Here is a 27787-nt window from a genome sequence, read left to right as displayed (position 1 = left end):
ACCTCAGGTGATCCTGCAGTATCACAAACAGTTCATGGTGCTTGTTTAGTCTTTAGGTTTTTAGATGAGAACTTTTGCTGTGAAATTACAAGGTCACTTTTCTTTACTGGCAAAAGAAACATTTTCTTTTCATCACTCAGGAACAAAACATCATGCCTCTCGCCAACATTTCCACAGCTGGTGCAGTCAGGTGTTGGTCAGATGGTTTTATCGGTATGCCTCATCTACCGATCATCTTTCTGATGTCTTTTGACAATATCATCTTTCTCAATCCTTCATCAGTCTCGTCACCACCAGTGCCTGGATGTTAAATAATTCGTAGTTGCTGCCCCTTCAATTTTGATATCACCCCTCATCATGTTCAAGAGCCAAAAACTCACAAGTCTCTTGATTGAAATATAATTTACCCCACGTTTCAGGAGACGTTGCCCTTTGCGGGTCACTTCAGTCAGCTGCACACATCAGCCTTTGTGGGAAGAGTGAGACATTTGTCACCGACAAGATAATTGAGTTGTTGTTGACTAGCAGAGGTGAGCGGGTGCACAGTTTTGTGAGAGCAGGGAACCTTGAACAACCTCAGATAGAGTCAGTCCACGGGTCACCTCTGTCTGTGGATCCTGTCTTTACTGGAAATGACAAAGAATTATTCCTGCTTGGTTTTGTCCATTCTTTACGCTGTTTCTTTATTTTGGTGCCAAATCAATATTTTATGAACAGGATGGCAAATTTACGGGTTGTTTACAGAAGGTATGACCTAAAGAAATTGATTTGATGATGTAAAGTTTTTCCCTGTACAAGGGTTTTTGTGGAGTTTTTCCTCACTCAATATAAGGGGCTAAATACAGAGGGTGTCACTGTACAGACTGTAAAGCCCTTTGAAGCAAATGTGTGTGTTCAATCCAGAGGAGGATAATTTTGTATTTATCTTTTACATTAAAAAAAATAATAATAATATGATGGTGCTAGGGCCACACGGTGGTGTAGTGGTTAGCACTCTTGCCTTGCAGCGAGAAGACCTGGGTTCGAGCCCCGGTTGGAACAAGGGCCTTTCTGCATGGAGTTTGCATGTTCTCCCAGTGTGTGCGTGGGTTCTCTCCGGGTTCTCCGGCTTCCTCCCACCGTCCAAAAACATGCAATGTGGGGATTAGGTAAATTGAACACTCTAAATTGACCATAGGAGTGAGTGTGAGAGTGAATGGTTGTTTGTCTCTATCTGTGTGTGGCCCTGCGATGGACTGGCGAACTGTCCAGGGTGTACCCCGCCTATCGCCCGATGTAGCTGAGATTGGCACAGCACCCCCCGCGACCCTCTGGTTGAGGATAAAGCGGTAGATGATGACTGACTGACTGACTGATGGTGCTACTTTATAAATATAATACTACTCGTGAACAGCTGAGTGAAGGTGCCACAGCACGTGGTGTAGTGTGGTCTTCAGCTTTAAGGTTAGACAGATTGTGCATTTAAAGATCTTTACCTTGCTTGTAATGAGTTATTATTTAAATTACTGTTGCCGGTCTATCATTTCAAAAGAGCCTGGCCAATTTATCTGACCAAGGCATGTTCTATAAACCTTAGAGCTAGCTGTGAGTACAAATCTTAGTCGATCAGCAGCTCCTGAAATAATCAGATCAGTCCATCAGGGACCAAAAAATCTGTCAGTCTTAATATCAGACACGAGGAGATCAAGCCTTTTTGTCATTAGCACTCAGACACTCTGAAACTCTCGCCCTATTGATATTAGACTAATTACATCCCTAGACCTTTCTAAATCACATCTTAATACGTTGTTTGTTTAACTACGTCTTGTTAAGAACTTTGTATTAAACCTACTTGATTTTAACTGTTAAGTTGAAATAAAGAAATTGTTTTCAGAGAGACAAGGGGCGATATCATTTAAGAGGGAAATGACAATTGCAGTGTTTAAAGCCAGAAATATTGTTGTATTGAGAACATTAAGAATGTATTTATTGTGTAAATATTTGGTGAAGGGATAAAGTAGTCCTTACAATGAGTTGTGTGTAGGAATGGGGTAGGAACATATATGTTTATACTTCTTATACTGACTCCTCTTCAAACATGTGACGACAAGGAAATGTATATGTGTTGTGTAAAAAAATATATAATATATACTACAGTTTGTATTGTTATTATTGTTTAAAGTCGCTTAAATCACCTTTCTTTCCCATTTCAAATTAGTTGCTGCCATGGGATTCACCACAAGGTAGACAGGTGTACCTAATAAAGTGACAGGTGTGATAATTATGTAATTGTACACCTTGAGACGCATCACTTGTATTTAATTGTAGTCTAATTATTATTATTATTAGTGTTGTTATTATTTTGCAGTTCCTCTGCGGTCACCTGCAGACACAACAACCTGAGACAGCCAGGATAACTAATCGAACGCGATAAGTGAGTCATGCAGCTTTTCACCGCAGCACCAGACCCGGCTGGTGGAGCCAGGCTGTTAATTGCTTTCGATCGGTACAGCAACTCCACAGCAGCGGCAGCGGCAGCAGCAACACCGCGGCGTGGAGAAGCCATTAACAGTTGCCCAAATCTCTCCTCTGCGGTCATGGAGGCTAGAAGCGGGAAGTCACAGCTACCTCCGGGACGTTAGGGTACCTTTGAATTGAGAAGTGTCGCCATGCAGGAAGGGACGCTGGACGGGAAGCAGCGAGCGAACCGACAGCTTCTCAGATGACTGCGGATTCCTCTCGGCGGGACGTCTCCTCTCCACGCAGACCTGCCTCCTGTCACAGGACAAGGAGTGGCTCTGTGGACATTATTACCGCCACACACACGTGCAATGCTCTGTCACTCAACTGCACACACGACTGTATTTGTTGTTTGACAACCTGGAAGACGCACACGCATTTATGGCTGTTTGACCGGGGCTTTTACGCACTGATCCCAGCAGCACTGAGGTAAGACGATGTATAATGATCATTTTACTGTGTGAACTATACTAGAAATACTGGTAGGTTGGCCTAGTGTTCACAGAACTTCATCATGAGTCATCTTTGTGTTGCTAGATGCTTTTGAAATTGACAAAACATGCATGCATGGGATTTAATTGCACTATTGGATCTAAAAAAAATATGCAATTTCTCACTGTAATCACTCCTGTGACAAAATATACATATTTCTCACATTTTTATGCTTGGATAGTACATAGAATCACTTTAATGATATATTTGTGTTGTAGGGTGTGTTTGGGATCAGCCAGTAGTTTGTGCTCAAGGTGTTTAATTGCACTACTGCACGTGAATGAATGTGCCCAGTTAATAGCAGACGTTAATGACACAAGTTGTAAATAAAATCCATATACAGTATATCCACACACATATGCATTCCCTTGCATATGTGTATGTGTGTGTGCATGTTTAATTTACATCGCTTGATTTTGTGTTTAAATTTCTTTTAATTTTCACAAAAGACACACTTTATACAGAATTATCTTGTTACCTTTTTCGTGTTGTATGTTTAAGTTTGACATAGGAAAGCACTAAATGAAGTTTAGGTACTTGAATATGTCAATATAAAGATAAAAATGAACTTTTACTTTATTAGATTTACAGTATTAGCCAGCTACGTGTCTTTATAGCAGTACTGGCCATTCATTTTTTTCTCTACCATCACTTTGTGGTCTGGTCTCTAATGCATCATAACCATAGCTTAGACTGATGGGATTTGTTTTTTTATCCAAGCAGCTGAAAAAAATTCTCATCCCCATAAGGACATAACCAAACACACAGCACCTGGATGAAGTGACATGACATCAGTGAATGTACCTTAATTCATCATTGACACAAGTTACACTTACATTAGGTTGGAGCATTTCCAGCTCTTCTGAAACACTGTGAAGAAACAGAAACAAAAGAAAACAGCTCTGATTAAATTATGTACTGTCCCATTTGCATTTGTATGCCATTACCTGTTTTGTGATCGCATCATGATCCAAATGCTCTCCAGACTGGCCAAAAATATTTGCCTGTGCAGGATGATAACCTCACAGGAGGATTAAACTCTGAACCCTGGTCAGCTGTGTGACATAAGAGCATAAATGGTAGTTACATTATCTACCGTAACTGCGTCCTTGAACCGATGTTTATCTCGTGTCGTGGGTGGGTTTATTATTTAATTCTCCTGAAGTATTTGCATTGACAAAAAGTGTGTGTCATGACGCAAAATAGCATGACACGTTACTGTTAGTTATTGCATGCACAGGTTCCTCAGTGGAGGCTGTGTTTTCATTCAACTACAAACCACAGCCAGGGTGTGCACTATGTACTGTATTGGGCTTTGTCTCCACACCTGTTTTTTCACACCTCTAAGAGTTATGCAAATATTAGGGATGGTTTTGTTTCAGTTTGTTTCAAAACCTTTTTTTTCCAAATATTAATGGGAAATAGAAGGGTGTGATGTCATGTGTTGTGCTATTTCACTGTGATAAAGGTTATATTGTATCTGCTTTGTCACTTTACACATGATGATGCAAGTTGCAAGCAGACAGAACATAAAAATGTCCTTGATGCCTTTTAGCAATGTCCACACTTCCACTTTGCATGAGCACTGTTATCATTGTGTGTCCCTGTAGGCGTCTCCACACGCCACAAGTCATATCTCACAAAGTACACTGTGTGTCTGAGCTCTGCATTTTGCATATTATGGCCCCTCTCTCTCGAACATCAAGTTCACTATTGCTTTAAGTTTTTATCTTTCCATACATATCAATTGGCAGATAAACCTGTGAAGAGTGAGGTCACACAGCACACACAAGAAAACCAGACACTACAGCTGAGTGTTGGCCGTGCTGAGTGTTACTAACACACTAGTGTCTCTTCCACACTGTGGTTTCTTTGCAGTTGGATTAATGAGTCAGTAGTTTAATGATTTACATGGCATGAGGCTGGATAATTTAAAGTTGTTGAATGTGTGATTATAGTCTTGGATAATGTTGGCAAAGTTTATCATTCACAGCTTTTTTTAGACAAACACAAGCTTTTTGGCTTTGATAATGTATGCCATTTTACATGATATACGCATATATTTATATATATATATATATATATATATATATATATACATACATATATACATATACATATACACATATGTGTGTGTATATATATATATGTGTGTGTGTGTATATATATGTTTTTTTATATATATATATATATATATATATTTTTTTTTTTATCAGTCTCAAAACACTGCCCTCCAAATCCTGCAACAGGTAGGTGATGGCAACCAGTAAAGACAGACGACGGGATCGAGCCCCGCTGGAGGAGAACTGTGATGAGAGGAGCAGCGTCCCCTGTCCTGGTGACACCCTGCCATGGAACCTGTCCAAACACCAGAGGGTTAAACGATCTAAATCTGCCTCAGGAGAGGTCCTGGATCCAGCTGAGAGGGCTGTAATTCGCATTGCAGGTAGGATGAATATACAAGCATTACTTTTAATTTTTTTGTAACAAGTTCACACAATGCTGAGTGCTCTTATTAGCTCAACATGACTCTCAGTGTTTTTGAAGTGAGGTGGCTGCAAACAGGTTGGAGTAGGACTGAAAAAAGAAAAGAAAAGCCCACAGAAAGCTTCATAAGTAAATTCTACTGCTCAGAAAACCATCAGTTTGACAAGATAAATGCTTTTCTTGCCCCCCACCCTTCCCTGCGCTGCTGGTGTATACACACAAACGCTCCCTCCGTCAGGTCTGAAAGTACTTGGCAGAGCCTGTTTTTCAGATGAAGGATGCAGCATGCAAATCATGTTACATCCTGTCTCCCTGTCCAAACGAGGTGGAATAATAACATCATCACATTGAAAAGCTTTAAATAGCAACTATAAATTCTTACATGGTAAATGTGTGCAAAGTATCTTCTTTGTGTGTTAGTGAAAAGGGCTGACAACAGGATTTCTGTGTGGCGAGAGACACAGTTAACCTTGCAAGTGTCACTGTGGGTGACACACACGTGTCTGTACACTAATGGAAGGTTATTGTTTTCCCTCATCTCGCCAACTGAGCAGGATACACTCTTTCAGAAAACAATAGGAGCGGTATTCAAAGTGTGAGGTGTGGTTCCTTTAGCTTGAACAATGGACTGTGCTGTAGGGAAGCTGGAAGAACATTATTTATTTACACTGTGGCTTGGCAGTGCCATAGTGTGATGTGCTAATTGCATAAGGCAGATACATTTCTGCAGTACATGGCCAGGGTAAGGCCTCATGTAAAATCACTTAGGAATGAATCCTATGTCCAACTAAACATGACAATGTGTCTTTAAAATACTAGACATTTGATATCTTAAGTCTCTTCTCATTGGCATCAGTCTTTATGTAGTATCAATGCTGTTGACTCATGTCTGTGTAATGCAGTGAATGCATTCCATTTCTTTGCAGCACAGAATTCAAATGTACAATAAGGCCCCATCCATGTCGTATGCTTATTTTCTGAGCGCTAATTTCAGCACACAGTGTTTGATCACGTTTATTTTGCAACCTGGTTTCTGCTGGGTGGAGGGGAAGTCAGGATAACTTTAGCACCTACAATAGGCCTGTGTACACATCCTCTATTTCTCTTCCTCTGTCCATCAGAAGGCCAGATCAGGCTGTGTCAGCAACCATGGCTGAGGCTGAGCTTTTGTTGTTGTCTCTGCTGACTGACTCACTGGCTGACTCTATATAGATGAGCATGTCATAGAAGGGTACACAGAGGGGGAGCTCTCAAGCTGTGTCCAGGAGAAGACTGTCTCTCTCCATGCGAGGACAGAGTCTTTCCAACTCTGATACCAACGTTGTTCTGTTCAGAAATGTTGTTCCAGAACTGTAGAAGCCGCATCTTGAGCTTAACGTCTTTAACTGAACTCAAGCAAGTCCCGTTGCCTATATATAAACACTCTTGAAGTTGATCTGGTCGGCCCTTTATTTAGTATTGAAATATCTTAATGATTATTGATGATTGATTGAAGACATTGCTGATAACTTGAAGAGTTTTAGTAATGAGTCGGCCTGAGTGAACTCAACGAGATCTGCCAGTGATTTGGTTTCGCTCTGCAGATCCATTGGCCATTTTTGGCCAATTACAGAATCTCAGAGAATAGCTATAGGTGGGCATACCACAATGACGACAGAGAAGTGATGTCTAGCAGCTTTCGTATACATCTCCCGGCAACAGTCGTTAGACAGCATTATTAGATATCCTTTGCACCTAAAAAATAAAAACTACAACCACCTGCATTTATCTTCTGAATCATTGTAGGTGACTGCTTCCATTCACTTAGATCCCTGAATTTGTTAGGAATCAACATTTAGCAGCGTGGATGCTGTTCTAGTGACTTGGCTGGGAGAAAGGGCACTGAAATATTAGAATGAGAGCTGAGTAAGACCTGGTGTTATGTGAGGACTTTAAGTGAAATACCTGTATCTTATTACCTAGCAGTTGTTAGTAGGATGTGGACTATCAGAAGTAACATGAGAACCCCTGGAATCATCCCAACCAGAAGTATAATCATGATAAAAGTTGTTTCTTGACAGATATTTAGGCTACAAAGACGGTGTGTGTGTGTGTTCACAAACCAATGAGTAAATTAGCTTGAAGTCCTCCAGTTGCTGTAAGACTGACAATGCAGAGAGACATACGGCCCTGTGTCTGTGGGGTCAATACAGGAGGACGGGAGAGGTCCAAGGTCATCTCTGATCCTGCTTAAAAATGTAAAGCATCCTTAATGCTTTCGGCAGCATAACCCTGCCCTCATGTGGTTGACTACTGACCTTCACCTCAGGAACACGGCATAATGAATGTGAGGAATCTCTCAATGCCATGCTGAATGAGCTGAATAGACAAATAGATGGACTCGGGCTGGGTGTTGAACTTGAATACTTTTTGCGGTACGGACAGAACTCCCTCTGCATCACCTAATATTCAAAAAAGGTGTTATTATTTGGAATCAAATGTCAATATTTAAGGAGTTAATCCCATCAGTGACATTAAGCAAATAAGCATGCAAGATCATTCGAGAATAAGTCCTAATAGGTCCCAGTCCAGATATCATTACTAATGCAATACTAATTTTTTAATCAGTATCCACCCCAAAGACAGATAGACACCTCTATCACTTATTTCAACACAAAACTTTGACATCATATACTAGACATTTTTGCAAAATGACCAATGCTTTGAAGCAAATTTCATTTTAGAATATTTTTAGAATATAATGCCTGGTAGTTTTGGCCTGTTGATCTCACGCACTGATGAGAACCTCTTTAAAGAAATGTCATGTGTACATTAAAAATGCTGGGATTGTGTGTGAGATCACAATAGCTTATTAAATGACCTCTAACCACAGATCAAGCTCCTTAGTCAAACACAGCTCACGTCAAACAGCACTAACCAATTTGCCCAGCAGGTGGCACTTTTTTATTCAAGTGGCCGCAATGCAGAAAGTGTTCACTCTGGAGAGTCAGCACAGACTCTGGAAAAATGTGTCTCACTTCCCACACCCGTCTCAAATAACATTGACTACATAGTGTGGTCCTTGTGTGACGGCGCTCCACCTTATTTCATCAGACAGAACATTTTTAATTCCACATCTGTTACACAGTGCACAGGGTAAGACCAACGAACCCACACTGTTGCTCTGATGTTCTGCAAATGAGAGTGGGCAGATCCAAACAAGCTGTAGCAGAGTAAGCGGCCACTACTCTGCATCACACATGCTTATGTTGTGGAAAACCAGAAGAGGGAGCCAGGTTTATACGTGTGTTTTTAGTCTGGTCTCTCGCTCATGATTTTACTGCAATTACTGCAACACCCACCAGTGAGTCTGCCCTTGTCTTTCTGAGATGATGATAAAGTGAACTGAGGGCTTCACTTATGGATGCACAACCAATGTGTATGTTTCTGCAAACATCAAAATGATTTGGGTTTGTGGTTATGAATGTGATTAGGTCTAGGCAGAGTGAGTAAAATGTGGTTTGATTTAGGTACAAAGAGCATCTGGTTAGGGCTAAAATTAAAAGATACAATTTTTCCTGAAAAACACAACATGTCACAGGGTTAAAACAGGGTTAAAACTTTGTCTAGTTAGCGGCTTGGTGGATATCTCACTCTCTGTTAGTTATGACTACCACAGATCCTTCACCTCCAAGTGTACATTTTACATGAGAATAATGAAATGAAAATTACATGAAATGTAGATATGACTTTTTTTTCCTGAACATAATTTAATTTACTGATTCATTTTCTGTTTTAATAATGTTTTTCATCATTGTTTTATAACGTTTATCATTGCCTGTCTGCCCTGAATTAGTTTTATAATTTTACTTTTTGTCATTGTATTGATATTACTGATTAATGTTTGAACGCAAACTTCCGTCAAGCTTAGTCAAGTCCTCAGTCAGTTCCCCTGAATAAAAAGCAATTATTTAATAATTCAATTCTAAAAACGGATGAACAAATGTAAATGTATTTGATAGTTTGCAGAAAAGTGTTCTGGGAGAGCGGGGTAGGCTGTGCATGACGGCTGACAGAGACATGCTGCCTGCTTTTATGTGAACCATGTGTCCACATTGCATTCTTTAACCTGTGCTTTAGAGGAGGGGTTCCTGAACTTTGTGCCTCTGTTGCAGTGCTGTTGATAATAGTTTGTCTGCTAACAGTAAGTGATTTGTTTCAAATAAATCATTTTGGGTCAAAGTGCATGTTTGGTGGACAAACAAGGAAAACAAATGTTGCTACTGATGGAATAACTTCCGCAATCAACGGGGTGAAGATGTTTGCCGTCTTGCACAGCCAGACTATCAGTCTAGCTGTTGGCTAGTATTAAATTCCTGCCTAGGTGTGTGCGTCTCACATGGTTTCGTTTGTTTCCACATCAGCAATGACTTGTGCTTCAATAATTCCCTTTGTAGATACATACACAAGATGCACTGTGATTTGTAAAGACTGGCTTGTGAGTTGGCCACACAAAATTGCATTGGAATGCAATAAATGTGCTATTTTTGCATCTTTTTATAGTTAATATGAATAATATAATCTTTTAATGCTTCTTTCACTATACCTTTTTTGTGTCCGATACCACAAATCCGAGTATCTACCAGTACTTATTAGTCTGATACAGTCATTTCAGGTCATTTATGAACTATGAACGACATCATTCTCCAACTGTGTAGCAAATATTGTTCTCCCAAAAAGAAGAATTAAACAGCCCGAACATGAATGAGCTAAAATGCTTTTGCTGATTTTGTTCGTCCATATAGTGAAGCATCCGATCTATAGGACTTTTGGATTGTATCAGATATTATATTTTTATCTGATATCCGAGCCAGTGATCGGACTGATACTGATTCCTATCACTAAAAAAAAAAAAATAATAATACATAATTAATGGCATAATCCTTATGATAATAATGGCAAAACTTTCTTAAAATTTCCTTGAACCTGTTTGTTATGACTCTTATATTTTAAGTCTGTATGGAAGAGGATGTCTTTAATTTCCAAGCGTTGTTTGTCGTGTTTGCAGTCATCCACTGGGAGCAGCCAAAGTATCATATGAAGTGCAAATGCAATACACAAACACTATTTTTACTTGAGATGAGAGTGCACACACACTTCACACATACACCCGCACATGGAAACTGTGTGTGTCTACATGCACCTGTTAAATATCTGAATGAGAACTGTGAAAACTACACACACACACACACACACACAGAGACACGGACACACGCATGCATTTCACAGTTTTTTTATCCCGTCTGTCCTCAGCTTCTATGTGACGCACACTGATCATATGATCACGTGCCTTAATGCCAACCGTGGTTGTTCAGCTGTCTGGGAGTGGACAGAGAACCCGGAATGATCCAGCATGTGCCCAGCGAGAAATGAAAGTGCCTTCTAATTGTCATCACTATGCGTGAGATCTGGTGTCATAGAGTGGTAATTGTGGCTAATGTGCTAAACTTGTAGTCTGAAACATCTCTACCAGTTTCCACTTAGGAGCAATACAACACTGAGGTTGCATCACTGTTTAACTGGGAAACACTTGGACTCTGTTCTCCCTTTACAGTTCTGTGCAGTTTGATTTGTTTCAATCCAGAGTGAACTTGTTCTCTTCTATTCTATTCTTCTGCTGCACCTCACCCTATACTGTTTTACTGTTGACTCTTAAATGCTGCCTCTGGAGGAGGAAGGGTTATCCATGTACTGTTTGTTCTCTGGGCTTTTAAAACTTATTTTACTAGTTGCACAATCTAGTATATTGGCCTTTCGACAGACCCTTGTCTGCACTGTTTTATATCGTCCATATATATATATATATATATATTGTGTGTATTTCTAGATTATTTCTTCTATAGTGAAAATCTAGAAAATGTTATGAAGGCGAATTTAAATTATCCACCGTAAGGGGCACAAGTGAATCAGACTGACCACGCTGAGAGAGTAAAATAATGTTGAGATCAACAAAGGCAGTGGCTCAGTGGCTCAGTGGCTCAGCCACGATTTGTCCTCGTTTGTCCTTGTCGTGGTGTCCAGACAGGAACTGAGAACTGGACCACACGTGAGACCTGGAGTACAGGAAAAAAAGGTGTAACTGGTAGAGCCACAAAAAAAAATACCCGACTCTAACTACGTAAGTCACACGAATAGGCCCAGACATATACCACATCAGTTAGCTCAACAATCTGGAGTTGTGGAGATGTTTAGGGGGGACTTTAGGATATAGGTCAAAAAAGAAAGAAAAACACAGGGAAAGGGAGGAGAAACCTGCCTTGATAGTTATTATGGTTGTGGGGAAGATATAATATGAGGTATGACGGGTTTTTTTTCTGTTTCTGAACTTTGCTCAAGTAGAGTAGTAAAATATCCTGTTTGAGTGAGTGTAAAGATTAGACACACTTCTGTAGCAGCAGCAGCAGCAGAAGGTTTGGAGTGGACTTATCTTGTTTCCTCTCAGGAAGAACTCCTGGCAGGTCCCCGTTATTATGCCATAACTGATTTACACACACCAGCATGTAAATATTACAGGTTTAATGAGACATGGCATCATAAAGCTTTATTCAATCCCTGTCTAGTTGACTTGATTTATAGATAACAGTGGGCACTTTCCTTTGCCAAAATAATATTATTGTTCATTTGCTCACTCAGATATTAATCATTACACCTTGTGGGAATCTGTATCATGTATTTGCACAGAATAACAGATGATGTCTTGCGTAGTTGACAAGTTACTATTTTTGTTACTGTAATTTATTTCAGTGAGGCCTGTCATCATTTGGGGGGATTTTGAATAGTCAGTGGCTGCACTAACAGCTGATGTTCTTGTGGGATGTCAAGGTCATATCTACACTGCACTTCATTGCTCTGAAGAAATCAACTTTCCTCTGTGATTGGATGAAAACAGTACAGCTCGCAGCTGGAGTGCCTTTCTGCAACACATCTTCTTTGTGATGACATTATGTCCTTGAGCAACTGGCTGCTTCCTTTTCAAATGTGATGGGATTGCAGAAACGTATGAAGCTTCAATCTTTTTGAATGTTTGAAGAGTTGTAAAAGTTCGGAAGAAACGTGATTTAGTGGAGGAAGAGTACAAAAAAAGGGGGAAAACCTTTTGCCACAATGTCTAAAAAATGACATTGATGAAATGTATATGTATGTCGTAGGGTTGTACCCGCCTTTCACCCTGTGCCAGCTGGGATTGGCACCAGCGACCCCTGCAACCCTCCTGTGGAGGATAAAGCAGTAGAAGATGGTTGATTGCATTACTTTTGGACACTTGCTACTTGGCTGCTTGTCTTTGTTTAAAAAAAAAAAAAGTAATTTTAGAGCCTTATACCATTTATATCAACACATTTTATACAGTAGTAATGTGGTATGACGTTGATATAACGGACATAATGTCATTTGTGTGACGATAAGAAGAGCAAACCATGTGAGTGGAATTCAGCTGAATGTTTCCAGACAGTCTCATGCTGCTGCACTGCTCTCCTTGGAAAGCAGCACACAGTGAGTGTGTATGCCCGCTGCCTCAGTCTGTGTATCTTTAAGAGGAGGGGCCTGACCTTTTTTTTATCTGGTTTTTTGAAGGCAATGAGAGGATATGTTAGAGAGGAGGGAGGAACGGGAGTGCAGAGGGGAGGGGGTGTGGCGCAGGGCTGTGGAATGAAGTTGGGAGCCGTGGAGGTTTTAGACACAGCTGAGAGAGAGAAAGAGACAGAGCAGACGTAGGACAGCACACAGGCTACCTCACACTGAGACTGAGAGGAAAGAGCTGACCTAGAGGGAAACTAGGAGGAGGAGGAGGAGAAGAAGAAGAGGGTGAAAGAGCCGGCATGGCCATGTACGAGCCCGCCTACCTGCCTCCGAACGCAGAGGAACAAGACTTCATTCAAGCATATGAAAACGTCAGAGAGAAGTATAAAGGTGGGCATCACATCATAGAGATGACAGTTATACGACTGCACGTGCTGATGTTTGTGTGTTTTTGTTTGTCATTCAACTCTCTTGTTTTTCACATTTATTGACACTGCACAGGTGCAGACATGTGACTGTTTGCACATGCACCTTGCTGTTTCTTTCATCACACTGGCTGCTGGGTGTGTGTGTGTGCCCCGAGTGTGCGGAGAGAGAGAGAGTGCGTTTATTGGTTGGAAAGAGCGACGGCCATGCACACTGCATCTCTTGACTGCTGAGTGTGTTATTGATTGACGCACATGTGTGCCGTCACTCCTCCATGCTGACTGTGTGTGTGTATGTGTGGGTCCAGTGGATTTACAGGAGGGCTTTCCTTTTGATATGTGACCACAGCAACAAAACCCATTGCTGCTGACCTCTGAACGTAGTGAGACTGGTGTGGGGGTCAAATCTGAGCGCTGCGCTGATTGTTATCCGGTATCAACAGAGAACATGAACAGGTGCTGCTCAGCAACTGAGGATTTCTTTAATACTGTGAAGTGAGTTCATGCTTTCCCTCTTAAATGATCATCCCGTTTGATCCTTCATCCCTTTTTCTCCTCAAGTGTGCGGCCCAGCATGCCTTATTTGGATTATCTTGCATAGTTTTCCTCTTTTTTTGGAAATGTCCACGTGGTGTGGGAATTAACTGAAAAAGTCAAGGATGAAGATCCAATCAATGTATCTCAACACTTTTTTTCAGGCCACTTTTCAATTTTAAAATGGAAGCCGTATCATAACTGACTTTGTCCTTCATCCTTTTTTACCTGGGTAAATAAAGGATATCTGTTGTTCTCTGACAGGGTTTTCGTTCAAAGCTCATTCCTATATGCATCCGTTGATAATCTTTCTCTTGTCCTTCCACTACAAGTTGTTCTGCTCCAACAGAACATCAGGAAGAGGGAGAGTTCCTCCATAAATATTGCCCCAGTTTTGTTTTCTCTGTCTTCTTGAGAGATCGTAGCTAATTGGCTCATGTTGAATCAGCACATTTGCAGGTTTTTCGCTGTTGGTGGCTCCGTTTGTGTAGATGTCTCATTTTTAAAGCTGTACACCTGTAAACTGTAGATAGATTAATCTTTTGGCATACACTGTCCCCAAAAAAAACCTGCATTTACTGGGTCATGGTCTTACTTGCAAAATGTATTCTAATCTCAATGAGACCTCCTCGTATAAATAAATGTATTAAATAAATAACACTTGTACAATTAATGCCAACAAAGTGAGCTGTTGCCAAATACATTGGCTGTACCAATAGGTTCTTGAGGCCTTTTCATTGTATATAAGTGGATTGTAACTGGAGCTAAGCACTGTTATCAGGTTAAACAGGATCTGTTTAAAGGGGTTCTGGCATCGATACTGTGGAAAGAGAGAAAGACTAAATGGAAAGTGAGATTCCGACATGTTTTTAAAAGAATTGTGAAGATGCCTGAAAAGGATAGAAGGGCAACAACTGGTCTTAACAATCGTGGTGTCGCGTTTAATTCCATAAGAGCACATGGTACATGGTTCTTTGCGTGGGTTTGTCAGGTCTCTGTGCTTTTCGTGTCGTTTCTTAACCAGGAGGTTAACGGGAAGCAGGAGCCAGCTTTGTGGCAGGTGTTTATTTTCCAGACGTTCCTCCGTGTTCCTGCCTCATCTGTGCTGCTCTGAGATTCTGCTCTCCTTATTAAGGCACGCTGATGACACAGCCAATGAGTGAGCTGTCTGACTTTGATACACCCATTTCACTACAACCATGAAAAAATACCCGAGGGCACAATGGACTGATTAATCTATACCTGCAGGTACCAAGGTATTCAGCAGCATCAATGTCTGTCTTGCTACATACTCATCTTTACTCTTGGGAAGTATCAGCACTCTGTCCTACAAAGCTGTCCTTGCCCATTTTGTCCACATACTGAACTGGTTCTTGGTATTTCCCCCCCTCTAACAGTTCTGAAGCAATATATGTCTTTAAAAGAACAAAATATTGCATCAAAATTACCGTAATTTGAATGGTAATAACAACATTTTATATATATATTATATATTATATAAAACCTTTTGTGGATGCTAGAAAGATGGCTAATGGTATCATTACTGTACTGCCATAAAAGGAATAATTTGCCTACTGTATGTTATCACTGACACCTTCTAGATATTTAATAACCGTTCGTTGATAGACCTTTTCTTATCTCAGGTAGCACTTTCAGTCGGTTGTAAATTGTCGGGAAAGCTTCCTTCAGTGTTTTGCATTTTCTTTCAATTTCACACATTTTAACAGTGATAATCAGTCAGTCTTCTCTCTCAATGTTGACTCATTGCTTGCTCTGAATTATAAGTGGCTGAATGGTGAAGACCTGTCCTCCTTCTAAAGCAATTTGTGCAGTAACAGCTGATGCCGATGCCGCTGGGTGACCTCAACAGGGGATTGCCCGGTTCATGTCAGATGGACTGCTGATGGGTGGGCAACCATGGCTGGAATCCACTTTTTGCCCCAGAGTGTCCTGTAAGGCCCCGTTCCTATGCCTCACAAGGCTTAAAATAACCCCTAAATATAGCTGTGGCCATGTTCAGTCTGCCAATTAAGCAGTTATTTTTTAGCATACTTGATTGTCGTTTAAGGGTCATTTTCATTCTAGCTTCTCATTGGCTGAACAAAATTAAACATTTGTGAATCATTTGGGAGACTCTTTGATTTGGAAGGCTTCAATTGTCACAGTTAGCTCAATGTGCAAAGCAGAGCTATCTTTATGAAGGACTATGACTATGAATTTCTTCTATTTCCAGTGTGTTTTTTTTGTTTGAGGTAATAGGTGTTATGAATGAACAAAGTGTGAACTGTGTGTTTATGTGTCACATGCTGTATATAAAAAGGTACGCATGAGTGCTGAAGTCATATATTTCAAATCCTGTTGAGTGTGACTGGTCAGACACTTGTGCTGATGCCAGTGATGTATTTTTATTTCCTGTCATGCTGCCATGAAAAATGATCAGTTAGAGCTAAGTTAGCTTCCTGAGCTGTAAAGGGTGTTTGAGGATGTCACATCTTTATTCTCCAGCAGCCACAGAAGGACAAGGGTTAACAAAGTGACCAGTAAAAACAATAGGTACTCAAGTGGCCTTGAGAAAAGCACTTGACCTACAACAAATAGATGTGATTGTAGTCTTTGTTGTAATTGTATGAATTCAGGAAATTCTACTTACTACTTACAAAAAGAGATATTATTTATCATGTCTAGTGTCATGTTTACTGTATAGGCTAACACAAGTATGCTTTGTCTCTGCACATAGCAATGGAACTTCTGCCTTGTCATAATAAATAAATTGTACATACTAATTAGCTGCATGATAAATCAAAAAATAACATTCATATTGTCATTTGTGTATTCTGGGATTCCTGCCTTGTGCCCCCACTGTGTTATGTTAATTTTGGAATATTAATTTAAATCTTAAATATTTCTTATATTAAACATCACATTGAAGAGAACTTGATTCTATGGTGGGTCAGTCAGTGTTATTTGAACAGAGCCTGAGAGCCTAAACCAGCAGGCTGTGTTCAGTGGAACTGTGCTAACATGACATCAACATGCTAACAGTAACCTTTGAAATTTAACATACTTAAATGCCCAGTGTGTTACATTTAGAAAGATATGTTGGCAGAAATTGAATGTAGGCCACTGCTGCCCATACGTATGTTTGTATGTACAATTCTTACACTGACCTTTCCTGTTTGACACGGTGACTGGCTAAATTTAGCGTGATAGCATTTGCTAAATTACTGCTAAACATGGTGACTATGGCAATTGTCATTAGTGTTGCTAGTATTTGACCATGAAGAAAGTACTTTACAAGTTAAAATATTGGTCTGGGGTTATAGAAGTTGTTCCAATCCTTCTTTAATTACTTAGATCTGACTCATAGATCAAATTAGAGTCCTACACTGCTAATAAGGGAGAGAGATATGTCACCTCCTGCAAACAATATAGCTTTACAAAATGTACCTTATAAAGGCTAGAATGAATGAAACCCGTATGGTTTTCCATCCCCACTCTCCCTCTGGCCACTGCTGCTGTAAATACAAAGTGCTGAATTCATATTGAGGTCAGCTGTGGACAGATGTCAGTGCCAGGTGAGACGGTCATGGAAAGTGGACGGTTGTAAAACCTGCAGGTTTAGTGTGTGTGAAGGTGCAAACCAAAAAGGAGAATATCTGTAGCAAAATGTTTCTGTTGATCCATTTCCATTAAACACAAAACTAAAATAAAGTAACACATTCAACTCTCACTGGGTTTTTTCTCTGTGGAACATTTGTAGCCAATAGTCTGTGTTACTAGACTTATGTTTTCAGTTTTGTTTTCTTTTTGTCATTTCTTGTTTTTTCATGTGTGTCAGCATCCTGTTGCCTGGGATAAAACAGCAGTGAAACATAGCTCATCAGCTCAGGTCAAAGGTTACTTTGGGGCAGGGCTTTATAAACTTAACTGTGTAGGAAGTATAAGGTATATGGAGAGCGACAGAGAATCTCTTCAGTGATTTTTGTCAGATCTGTCAGCCCTCCTGTCAAACACTTAATAATTTTGCAGAACAGAAGCTGCTGTCATTTAAAGATTCATGAAAGAAATTAAATAATATCCAGTGAGGTGTACACTAATGGCAATTTTTTTATACACTAAATGTATATTTTTATTTTACCTATATCTGCATGTTGGTTGTTTGTTTGTAAACACTATTATGGAAAACCATAATATGTGATATGGGCCGAGTAAGAACCAGTGCAGATCTGCATGAGGGTGCAGATCCAGGAGTTGGTATATCCATGAGGCTTGGTTGAATTTAAGTGGACTAGTTCAAAGCTGAGTTAACACAAATGATTTCTAAATGAGGAAATTTGTCCAAGAGTAATTTGGGACTTTGTTTTTTTAACTGACTGGTTTAGTCATTAATTCAGCTAATCCCAGTTTCATGCAGTGCTGGCCACATTTTCGTAGTTTAGGCAGTGATCCCAGTGGGAATATTAACATTCCACCCACCTACTTAATTGCTGGGATTTTGGAATGCAGTGCAATTGCTTAAAAAGGAATTTCTGGGGTGAGACAAACTCTACTGGAAGAGAAAAAGAAGGCTGGTACTTGAGACTAAAACATCTCTCTTGACCTTTTGTATATTTTGAGTCATCTGGCTTAATACTGGCTGAATTACTTCTCAAAATGTCTGATCATTCATCTATTCAGTTAAAAGAAGGAAGACAGCTGAATAATGGCATCTTACCTCATTTACTTAGTGACAGCTCTCATGTACTGTATAAAGGCAGCAACAGTGTTAGAAATCTTTGACTGCTGCCTTTTTACACAAAGTGAGTGCTGTGCTGTTGAAGCATTTAGAGTTTCCTCTCTGATTTTTACAAGGACTGAAACACATGGCTTTGTGTCTAGGGTGGAAAGAAATGTGTGGAAAACACATTTGTGCAAAAAATAGCGAGGTTCTAACACCTGGTTTGTTTCTGACAAAACACTGTGTGGTTTTGTGCTGCAGTGCAGGCCTGGGATGCTTTATTAGACTCAGTAATAGTCTGGGGATTGTAGCTTCAAGGCTCCAATAAGCTATGAAAACATTTACAGGGCAAACAAACACACAGACACAAACACACATGCTACTGCTACTGCAAAATGTTACTGTAGCTAAAACACAGAAGAGACAATACCCCCCCCCCCCCCCCCCCCCCCGATGTGAATGAAAACTATATTTTTTAGTATGAGGCAAACAATAGACTTAATGGATTTTTCTTAAATATAGATCCATTCATTTACCCCTTTTTTTTTCAGTAGTCTGGTTTCACAGAACGTAGATTCACACCAAACATGAATAATTTTTTAAGAAAATATGGAAAAAAGACTTCACTCCCTTGTTTGAAATATTTTATCTTGAGTAAAAGTTTACAATTTCCAATTATTGTGGCAGGATATGGAGGAGAAGGTGTGGCACATAGTCTCCTCTTTTCTAGAACAAGCCAGGGGTGAGAAGAGGACAGATATTTGCAGGTGATGTTTATCTGCGTCGCTTGTGTAACTAATGCAGATAAACACTATATTATCTTGTAGCCAATTGTGTGACATGATGCAAAATATTTGCTAAGCGCTTCATCTGAGGGCACCTTTACAGCACTCTGAGATTATTCAAATTTTAAAAATAAAACTCATTTCCGAAAAAAATCTTTTTCTATATGTAAATATTGAAAAATCTGAAAACTGAGGGATGCATGATATTTGCCTTTTTGCCAATATCCGATATGCCATTATATCAGGGGTGCTTGTGCCTTAACCTCTTCTGTAGTGAAATCAGCATAATATTTAATAATATTTATATTCATACTCATGTCGCAGCAGATGTACATATACATTTTCTTAATTGAATAAATGTGAAAAAAAACAAAACTAAAAATAGTTGTAGAGGGTGCCAGCATAGAAGGAGTTGCAAATGCCTATTTAGCCTACAGTTGTAGTCCGTAGTCATATTGGTAGGTCTTGGTGTGTTTGCCGATATCTGATAACACATTTTAAAGCCAATATCTGCCCTAAAAACTACACATTGCATGTTATTTGCACAATCTGTGTTTTCTCCTGTGTCTGCCATTATAGGTATAACAAACTGAAAAGTCATTTTCAGTGCAAACAAAGCCTGTTTTATCTTATATACATTTAAGTGTGTATATTGACCTTTAATTTAATTCCTGTCCTTTTTTTTGAACCATATTCCCCTCATCCATGTAGCCACTGTAAGCGCAGGCCAGTTTTTAGAGAGAGCTTGAAAGAAAGACACTTGGTGAGAGCTGACAGCGTGTGAGCTGTTTGACATACTCTTACAGTAATTGAAGGACCATCTGTTTCGCTGTTGCTGGAATTAACAGAAATCTGCTTGTCCACTCTGAAAGAGCACTCTGTTGAGGGAAGACAAGAACTTTTTGATAGCTGGAGTAATTTTATTCATATTGAAAACCATCCAGATTCCTCTGGAAGCAAGAGGCAAGTTGGGAATATTTCAGCTTTATTGCCAGTAGGACTTGAATAGACTTTAGGGTTATTGCACTCAAAGGGAGTAATAATGGAATCACTCCTTTCCACACAATTCGACGTGTGATGGTGTGTATTAACAGACAGTGATAAAGGGCGGTTGTGCATGTGTGAGTCAGCCCTGTCATTTCCTGACATTGACAGGCAATGAGTTTATTGCTGGTCAGTGGTATTCAGTGCAACCGGAGCCGGTCGGTGTGACGGTCACCATGCGGGCCAGGAATGTTACAGCAGGTCACCTCACACAGCTGATGGTGGGGGGGTGGGGGGGAAATGTGCCCCACGTGCGCACGCTCACACACACATGCAAACACACTGACATTACATTTCTCACACCCCTCTTTCCACATGCTCACAGTATTGACGGCAAACATGACTAAAGGAACAACTTGTTACATTCTTCTCTGTTAGCAGATCTCTTGATCTCATTTGGCCTGATGCCTGTCTGCAGCTTTGAATACCTTCCACGGTCATATTCCTCTGGGCTTCGGCGGAAGATGCAGTAAGAGACAGCCTTATATGGGGTGGCTGCATCACCAAAAAGAGTCAGACAAACAGGCGTTGCATAAAAAGTGGATGATTTGTGTCATAGATAAAGATGTGTCAAGGACGTTGGACCACTGCAAAACTAAACAGTGCCTAAACAGTGTGTTTTCTCTGTCCATTGATCTCTGGGTCTCACGGGTGTGGCCACACTCTTTTCTGCCGCAGGTCAAACAACTGTGGAAAAAAGCTGCCTGTTTGCTGCTGTTTGTTTTCTTATCTCAAAGTTCAAATCACTGCTAATTCTGGACCTTCCTGTAGTGCAGTAGCTGCACTTTGACACAGCTACTGTAAACTCAGTTGTGGCTTTAAAGCAACTTTGGGTGGAATGGGCCCAGTGTGTAATATTTCACCTGTTTCTCACGAAGTTGTTAAAACTGTTATCACAGTTATGGCAGGAGTATGGTTGATGTGAAGCAGGACTATGGAAGCATGGGGGGGTATGGTATAAATCACTAGACTCTGGCTTTAACAGCTGAAGGTAAGGAGTGAGGGTTGTTTACCTGATATGACATCTGCTTCATGAGGTGGTGCCTGCATTACATAAAGCTGTGATCAGGCCAATGTTGATGCACCTTTCAACTATATTAAACTAATCTGTAACTGTACAGTACAGCACAACATCACATTATCACATGATAAGTCCTAAGAGTTTACAGAGTGCTTCACAGGAGATAAAACAAAAATATCAGCACAGGATTTAGTTAATGCACAAACATACCTAAAAACTGCATATAGATAAATGTTTCTTGGATCGTGCACCATTGTTAATTTGCCAATTGTTGCATTACTTGGTAATGCTTGTATCGGATGGATTGTAAAAACTTGCAGTGAGGTGCAGCCTGTTGTGCTGATACACAAAGGACTTCAAGTTCAGTCAGACAAAAAAAGTAAAAAAAAAAAATCATTGGAAAATTTGACCATCTTCTGAGTCTTTGTCTCAGTATCTCAATGGCCATGCGTTTAGAACTGTGCTGCTGAATACAGACGTCTGACATGTATTTTGAGTGACTTACAGTAGGAGGCAGTAGGTTGCAAGAGACTGTAGAGGAATTGAGACTTGCATGTTATTGTCAATGTTTAGAAAGCTGGAAAGTGTGTGGGAGAATTGGTGTCCATCTCTCAGACATGTAGGACAGAGGTCCCACGGACTATACTGAGAGCAGAGACTTGTGGGCAGTAGCCAGTGTGGCGCTTCCAGGAGAAACTCCCTGTCACGCATAGACAGAAAAAGATGATGAGGCATTCAGAAAGTGTGGGAGAGAGATGTGATTGGAAAGTGAGAGATGGAGTGCTACAGTGAAACTGAGACAGGTCAGAGATTGAAAGCAGAAATTAAGAGGAAGCGAAAGTGAAATGGAGAGGAATGGTGCGTTACTTTCTTGCTCTTAGCATTAATCAGGTGCTGTGGTTGGTTTTTCTCTCAATAGTGGTTTGTTAGATGAGACAATTACAGTAGATGCCTTCTGTCACAGACTCCTGCTCAACAGCTGTTATCTTGGACTCCAAAACTGTCTCTGCCATTTCATTGGTACATTGAAAGTTCTATTCAAACTATCACTGACAATACAGTTGAGACAGTTACCGTATAAATAATTAGTGCACTACTCTAACAATAACGTATAATTCATTTCAATATTTTGATTTCCTTCTGAGAGGGTTATTCTTAGTCAGCGTAAGAGGTGATATTGCCATCATTTACAAATAAAACATATTAATATACAAACATAGAGATAGAGCTTTGTTTTTATAGAACTAAATTATTTTTAACATAACAAATGAATGACAATTTTCAAGCCAGAAGTTCCACTTTGATTCACTTTGACATTTACCTCAGGAATCATATAAAAAAGGATGGTACGTAAAGGAAGTTACAAATGAGTACTCATTGGGAAGAACTTTTATAATATAATATAATATAATATAATTTTATATCAAAAGCTCAATTTACTTTCTCATAAGGCTCAGTGGAGGCTATGCATGGCACACACACTGTTTCCAGCCTTATGTAAGCATCCAGCTCACAGCTCCCGGGGGATTTCAACTGCTCCCTGTAGGAACACAATGTGTTTAGTGAATATCTGATGAAGTAAACCATGCTCTGTTCGTTAATAATATATGCAGACTGACATCTTAAATTTTTCTTCTATTTGAAATGGAGATTAATAAACATGCAGCTCTTTCTTGGCTTCTCTGGGTCTGATATGTAGTATCACAACATGTAGTTTCCTGTCAACTTTTTTCAACTCCATTGCTAAGTATAGCCCCTAGTGGATCACTGCCCTCATAACAGCAACCCTTATAAAACAAAGCAAATTAAAAAGTAAACAGAATAATTTACTTTTATTGAAATCCCTAATATATGAAAAGCTTCAAGCTGATGTGCTGGACCTCAGGGACAGTAGCTGAAAAAGATGATTAGATTGAGGTTCCATTTCATATTAAACATGCTTGTGGTGAGCATGAGGATCTTAGATCATTTTTTAATGAAGCCATGGACCAGTCTCTTCTTTCTCAGTAGCTGATAGTTGAGTCTAAATAAAGCTGAAATGACGGCATCCCTTTCGTGATGGTCTTGGATCCGCTTCAAGTAAAAGCCAGTGCGTCAGAGAGGAGGCGGCGGACCTTTGGGCCCCCATTTTACTCCCTGTCCACTGCGGAAAGTTTTTCACTTTAATCACACACCTTCTTTTTCTTGACTCTGAAAATAGGATGTGAGTTAGAGCAGAACTTCCCAGTGTCCGCCTCTACTGTTGTAATTTATCCAAAACAGGAGGCTCTTTTCAAGGAGCGATCTCACACAAGTTTAGAGCTCCCGTGGGTCCGGCTTTTAGGTCCTGAAGGGTGGAGCGTGTAGGAGGAAACCCGCATGGGTCATTCCTTTCTCTTCTGCCTTAACTCCCAGAATTCCTCACCAGTTTTATGTGTATAAGAACGGCAGGGGAATCAGCAGGGAGGTCATAACAGCTGCTAGATCTTTGCCTGTCAACAAAAAAATCTCTTCTCCTACACATTGTTTTTCAGCTTTGTACACACACAACACATGGGGCTGTAAAACATGGCAGAAAAACGATCATGGTGTTTAAGTAAAAGCAAGCTGATGTTTGTGGATTCCCCAAATTGAAAAGCAGGGTTCATGATGTTGAACCCAAGATCTGTAACAGAAAAGCATACTATTTTATTTATTGTCAGCCACATGTTCAATTTTATTTAGCTAGTATCCACATCTAATGCTGGGCATTTAGAAATATTAACTTTCTCCCTGGGCTTCTGTCATGAAGGATAAAAAAAGGTGGGTCTACTTACCAGAAGGCCTGTTGTGCAATCCTGGCTCCTGCAGTACATGCACTAAAGTTACCTTAGGCACTATGTAAATATGATGGAAATGGTGTTTTGTGAATGATATAGAAAAAAATTTATGAACAATAGACTGTGTAAAATGCTTTGAGTAGACAAGGCAAATAACATTTATTATCCTTTGCGCCATCAGGTTTGTTTGCTCATTGATCCATACAGTACCCACACTCCTATCCATCCTACACATGAATATTGTTTTCTAAAGATTAGTCGTGTTAAAGTTTATTAAACACAAACACCCCACCCTTCCAAAAAGTCCATGATGCCTCATATACAGCAGAGGTCACCCAGTGAAGAAAACAGACACCATTTTATTTTTTTCAATCTGATGTAATTCTTTCACAACACCACTTTCTGGATTCACATGCAGCGATCTGCTGTATTCAGTTCACTGGCTCATCACTGGCTCACACAGTGGGGAGGCTTCTCTTCTGCTGACTGCTGCTTTCGGCCTCTAAGCTAGTACATTGGGCTGGAGATTTGAGTGTCTGGATGACCTCAGACAGGTGGAATGTTTTGTCTGGTTGCTGCATCAGGGCGACCAATCTGAGGGGTTTGCGTGCAACTGAGCTGAGAACTGGCAAGGCTATAAAACATCAGAAAATAGGGTTAGAATACATACTGTGATGTAACAATGAAAAAAAAAAACCCTAAGTATTGAATTGTTTTACTTATTAGCAAAAAAAGTGTCCACATATAAAAATACTTTAATGCCTACTGAATTCTTAGACTGCACACACACACACTGATACAGCTGACAGAGGCAGTGTAGTGATGGACAGGCAGGAATCATGCAAGAGGCCTAATCTAGCTGCAGTGATAAACCCATCAGCGATGCAGTGAACAGTAACTTTGACTGTCAGTGGGAGTTTAAGAGAAGATCCCCTCAGCAGGCCTTTAACAAAGACATCTCAGCAATTTACAGTCCGCCTGGCCGCTATCAGACTCCTGTGTAGATTGGCAGAATCCTGCTATTAAGTCTGTGCTGGACTTGCAAACTGCACCGAGGCTCGGGTTGGAGTGGCACGACAAAAGCCCTGCCCATAACTCTCATTCCTCCGGATACCTAGATATGAAATGCTGCTGGTGGCTGAAGGTCCCATCCCCGTAACCTTGAACAGCTGAAGAGTTAGTGTTTGACATTGTAAGCTGTGTTTGTTGCCGTATGTAACCATATGAACAGCTGCGGGTCTGCCGTTTGTTTTACATCTCCGTTAAACATTTGAAATGGACACGAGAGGAAAAGCGTCTGCACATTCCAAATGTCAGGCAAAGGGTAAAAGTTAAGTAAGGACTTAAGAAAACCATACAATATATTATTGTGTGCTTTTCCATGTTACCACATCCATTTTAAATTAGGAAAAAGAGTTTAGAGTATGCTGTGTTGTAGAGCTGCAACTAACGATTATTTTCATAATCGATTAATCTGTCGATTATTTTCTCGATTAATCGCTTGGTGTTCAGAATGTCAGAAAACCTTAAAAAATGTTGAACGGTGTTTGTCAAACCTGGAAATGATGATGTTCTCAAATGTCGTGTTTTGTCCACAAACCAAAATGATTGACTTTTAATGATTTCTTTGTTATCCAGAGCAAAGAAATGAAGAAAATATTCACATTTAAGAAGCTTAAACAATTGGAAATCTTGTTTTAATCATGAACATTATCAAAATAGTTGCCGATTAATTTAGTAATCGATTCAGAATCGATTAATCGATTAATCGTTTCAGCTCTACTGTGTTGTACCACTATGTGTTTTATTGCAATATGATGCCTCTAGATGCCACTAAATCAAATACCTGAGTTTACTTCATTGTCAAACGTTGTGTTTAGTCCTTTTGTTGTTCTAATGCATGGTTTGAAGTGTGTGGTGTCACGTTCAGTGCTGTTTCAAAGGTTTTGTACCTTTTAAATCTCCTAGTTTGTTCTTTCAACATTGCTTTTAAAAGCCAGGTGTCGCTGTCCACTGGTGGTTTCCTGTGGTTGTGATGAACAACTGAAATCTTAATGTGTAAAAAGCAGAGTTTGTTCATTGGTGTTGTCTTTACTTACTGACACAGTTCAGTGTAGAAAGTGCTTGTACTCTTCATGGTTCCTAACGTTTTGTTTTAGACCTCTTTTACTCTATTATCTGGCTCACATGCCACAGTGACGAGAGTCGGCCATAGAAAGACGGCGATGGGCACCGGTCCAGAAAGCCAAACATATTGAAACATCTCAGATATGACTGCTACAGCTACTTCCAAAAGCTGTGCACTCTTATAAAAGCACTCTCTCTGTGTCTCTCTTACACACAGTACACATGATTGAATTCCCCTTTTTCCTGCCACCAAAAAAAGCATCAGTTGTTTCCTTCCGACATCTTCTCTTATGGACAAAAAGCCATGCAGGCATTAAATAAAAAAATAAACAATATTACTTGATGCATTGATTTACCATCACGTGGTCTGGTAGATTTTGATTTGGTACAGTTTAATCAATTTTCTGTGGCTTTGACTGCAGCCTGTGCATCAATGAACTGGCAGGGCTTTGACACTTGGTACAAAGGAAGCATTGGTTTTCTGAGAATAGTCACACAAAGCATAATTTTTTGAATCGCTGAACTACATACATTTAATAACATAATATGAGGAGTCTAATAGCTGTATTAGATTTGTGTTTGAGCCACATGAGCGAACATTGTGGAGCATTTAGCAGCCACAGAGCCAGGTACTGTACTGTATTTCCTCTGGAGTAGTAGGTGGAGACCAAAGCAGAACAAGAGCTGTCATTAGACTTGATTACATTCACGACGCAGGCCGCAGTGTGATTTGAAACATTGCCCTCTCTCTGATGGATGTTTAAATTAACACTTCCCCCCGAAAACATTTGTCATAAAAACTGATTTAAAAAAATACCAATGGTGTGTACGGTCCGTTTCTGCTGCCCCCATGTGGCCGGCAGCTAGTTATTGCAGCTAATTATGTATTTCAATCCAAGCCATAATATTTCCTTGAACCTAAACAAATCATTTGGGGCCTAAACCTTATTGAACCATAACAATGAAAACTTTGTGACATCATTAGAAAAAATGATGTTTTTGGGAAAACAGTTCTTTACAGTTCTCTATAAGGCTACCAACATTGACAGCAATTGTCACTTGTGGGTATTTTGTCATAAAAGCTGAATGCATTGCTTTATCAGAGTGACTGTTGTGATAAAATAAATCTTTTTGTGGTAATATGTTCACAACTGATAAATGATATTATTATTACTTGGCTAGTTTGGTTAGAAATTGGAGAGAAAGCAGGAGAGTTGTTTGTGGTCAGAATGCGTGAGTAGGAGGTTCAACCTGGGAGTAAAAGCAGGGCGTGCGCTGCTTGAACACACACACACACACAC

General features: G+C 40.0%; 1 protein-coding gene across 7 annotated transcripts in view; it reads left to right on the top strand.

Moving 5' to 3' along the window:
• The first annotated feature begins 2665 nt into the window (after positions 1 to 2665).
• Positions 2666 to 27787, top strand: part of plecb (plectin b) — a 108976-nt gene continuing 83854 nt past the window's right edge. For 2 of the 7 annotated variants that reach the window (XM_058647129.1, XM_058647126.1), the window contains exons 1-2: positions 2666 to 2928; positions 5241 to 5437. In XM_058647129.1, the coding sequence (XP_058503112.1) occupies positions 5248 to 5437 (190 nt within the window). In that variant the 5' untranslated portion in view covers positions 2666 to 2928; positions 5241 to 5247. Of the gene's footprint in view, positions 2929 to 5240; positions 5438 to 13234; positions 13426 to 27787 lie in introns of those variants that run through there. The other 5 variants (XM_058647135.1, XM_058647134.1, XM_058647147.1 and 2 more) reach the window with 4 other exon arrangements.

The sequence above is a fragment of the Solea solea genome, chromosome 13 (genome assembly GCF_958295425.1).
Source record: "Solea solea chromosome 13, fSolSol10.1, whole genome shotgun sequence".
In the NCBI taxonomy this organism is placed as follows: domain Eukaryota; kingdom Metazoa; phylum Chordata; class Actinopteri; order Pleuronectiformes; family Soleidae; genus Solea; species Solea solea.
This window is presented reverse-complemented; position numbering and strand designations above follow the sequence as displayed.